The sequence below is a fragment of the Paracoccidioides brasiliensis genome, assembly GCF_000150735.1.
Source record: "Paracoccidioides brasiliensis Pb18 unplaced genomic scaffold supercont2.9, whole genome shotgun sequence".
In the NCBI taxonomy this organism is placed as follows: Eukaryota; Fungi; Ascomycota; class Eurotiomycetes; order Onygenales; family Ajellomycetaceae; genus Paracoccidioides; species Paracoccidioides brasiliensis.
The window spans coordinates 350,297-353,301 of record NW_011371366.1 but is presented as its reverse complement, the minus strand read 5'-3'; the positions used below and the strand labels follow the sequence as shown (position 1 = coordinate 353,301).

At 45.3% G+C, this 3,005-nt stretch overlaps 1 protein-coding gene across 1 annotated transcript; it reads left to right on the top strand.

Annotated features, from left to right (window-relative positions):
* Positions 1-1,882: 1,882 nt before the first annotated feature.
* On the top strand, positions 1,883-2,197 carry PADG_12159 (uncharacterized protein; the record flags this gene model as incomplete). The annotated part of the gene is made up of 1 exon (XM_010763993.1): positions 1,883-2,197. The coding sequence occupies one exon, from the start codon at positions 1,883-1,885 to the stop codon at positions 2,195-2,197; it is 315 nt and encodes a 104-aa protein (XP_010762295.1).
* Positions 2,198-3,005: the final 808 nt, after the last annotated feature.

Here is a 3,005-nt window from a genome sequence, read left to right as displayed (position 1 = left end):
ACAAGGAAAACAAATAACCTTCAATAATTCCCACAAGTTACCATAATCTCTCTTCCTCTTTCAAATTCTAGATTCACAACAAGCTGTACGGAATAAGCTTATTCTTTCAATGCTCCCAAAGGTGTACAATTTCCCATCACATTCCCACACATTGGACGAATTACGAAAAGCACGAAGATTAAAAACAAGTCAATGTGAGCAGGAATCAAACGTCTGTTCGAAAAGTCCGTACTACTCCCCAGCACCGCCACCCTGGGTGGGAGTCCCTGGACCACATCTTCCAACCTTCTTTTCTTCTCAGTTGTACACAAGTTCACTAACTCTTGGCTCCGGAGAAAACGCCACAGACAAAGTTCAGCGTATCCGGACAAAAACAAACTGTAGCGATTTCCCACTTCATTCGAGACGTTTTGCAATCTTGGAAATGTTGACCCAAGGTTTAGGCTCGACAGGCACAGGCCCAGCGTTCCCAACCAGGACCATATTGGGTTCCAACCAAACTCTCTGCCGCCATTCATTGTAGATAGCGTCGAATATATATATACATATATATATACATAAGAAATACAACCCAGAGATTGTATGCAAGATCAATCAACATTATCCAGCCTGCAGCCTCGGCTCGGGGGGTGCTGGGTCCCAAAACACCCTCAAATAACACATTGGAGGGCAGGGTCGGAATTCTTCTATGACAACTAAATATGATTTTGTCGGTAGAGTTATGTATATATATATATATATATATATATATTTACAGGATTTACCTTATCCGACGACGCAACTAGGCAATGGTCTGAATGTACGGGCGTATGGGCGGATGGCGAGCGGGATTACCGGAAGGCTAACCAACTCACTGGTTAAGTTATCAAATCGCATGATCAAGAAAATGCTGTGCTAGGTCGCCGGTCGGGTGCTACCAAAGTCCGCGGGCCACTGGCTGGGAGGGAGGGGAATGAGTCAACTCGTTGTATTCTGCGTGGAGAATGAGACTTGCTCACTGCAATATGGAGATGGAGGGCATCCCTTTTTATTTATTTATTTTATTTTATTTTCTATTTTACATCATGATTTGAATTCCGACTTGCTATGCCGCTTTATTCATCTTTGAGACAGAAGATAGACGAAACTGAGTGAAGTGAAATCGGTTTCTTTTGAGCTACCTTATCTCTCTGAATTTCATCTAACTGAGAACTGAAAAGCTGTGGATCATTCTGAAGATAAGAATTCTGAATATATTATGCATTCATTTGTTTTTCAGCATTGTCAAGGTTGAAGTGATTGTTCAAGATAAAGATTTACCTGGGCTAAACCAGTTCCGGGTCTGCGCAGAAGCTGAGTTAAGGTTTAAACTCTAATCTTAATTCGAAAAGCCAAAGAAGAGGAGAAAACGATTCAAAATTGGTTTCTTTTTTCTCTCTGCTCGGAGAGGAACTGTACAAACCAGCTCGTTCATTTTTTCTACCATCTAAGCATCATACAAGATTTCCCACGAGAGCACTATCCAATGAAGCCAATTTAACTCTTCTTCCTGGGCTGAAAGGTTCGATTGAGGGTTGAAACTGCTCGGGCATATTATTATTCATCAGTAGAGTTTGCAGAATTTTTCCATGTCAGTCAGCGCTCTGATGAGAGAGCGAATGATGGAATATCAAATAAAAACCAACGGTTCTGCATACAATAGGGTAGTATTGGCACGACTCCATCATTCACTCGGGTTAACAACTCCATCCCCCCTCCATAATGTCGCCGATATCCCGCTAGATTGCGCGCATTGGGCCCCGTTCTCGCAGAGAGAACGAGAACAGCCGTCCCAAATCTGCTTGCGTAACTCCCTTTCTTTTTTGGGGCGCTCTGGCTCTCTATAATACGGCGGCATGAGCCTATGTACCACCTTGAGAACGCCATCCTGCCTCTGTCCCCATACAAATTCCGATCAGACTGGATTTTCACCTCCAACCCCATGCATGCTCCATCCATTCATCCATCCATCCATCCGGGCAGCAGATATCCCACGGACGTCCTCGGTGAGGATCCAACCGTCGATCATACCCGTATACGATCGGCTACCTGCAATGTGGCTGTGGAAGAGCCCAAGAGCACTTTGGACTGCAGCCAACCAGGAGCTTCGCCCCGGCCAAGGGACGCAGTTGGTTGTGCCACAGACACCAGCATCTTACATAAGCCAGCTGCTGCCTGAGTTCACTCTTAGTTATCAGTTAGTTAGTTAGTTAATAACTAGTTAACTAACTAGTTAGTTAAGTTTAGTTAGTTAACCTATAGTTAAGTTGTTGCTAGTTAACAGTCAACCTAAACTTCACTAACTCATAGTTACCCGAACTCCCTACAAATAAACACTCGGTTAACTGGTTTTCAGCTCAACCCCCTCTACGGCCCAAGAAGTTAGTCAGCCCGCTAACCGACCGAACCAACCAAGGCAGGGCGTGGCGTGGCTGGTTCGGTGAACTCCAAGCACGATTCAATTCATTCCTCCTTTGAATATTTCTCATTTCTTATTTCTTATTTCTTATCTATTATCTATTATTCTTTATTTGTTATTTTATTATCTTTCCTTCCTCTATCGACCGGGCGCGGATTCTCCGAAGTTCTCTTGACGCTGCGGTTCCTCGTCTCCACCGCTCCGTCATTGGTTGGCGCCCCGTGTTGTTGTTGTTGTTGCACTGTCACCAGCCCAACTTAGTCCCAAAGGGGCCCTATTAAATTCTGCTGCCTTGAAGCCCGCATGCCACTACGCCCTCTCCCCCGCTCCCAACCACGGCGACCCAACTATCTACTTCTCTGTCTCTTGGTCTGTTCCTAGTATCCACAGGGGCAGGAAAACAAGAAAACCTGACCGGCGGAGCGCACGAACAACGAGGGAACACACACAAATAAGGAACGAAAGAGACAAAGATAAACAGTAACTAACGGGAGAGAAGACTATTGCTTCCTGCTGGGTTATTTTGCCTCCCGTCGTGCACATCCAACCGCGCCGTGCAAGCCAACCC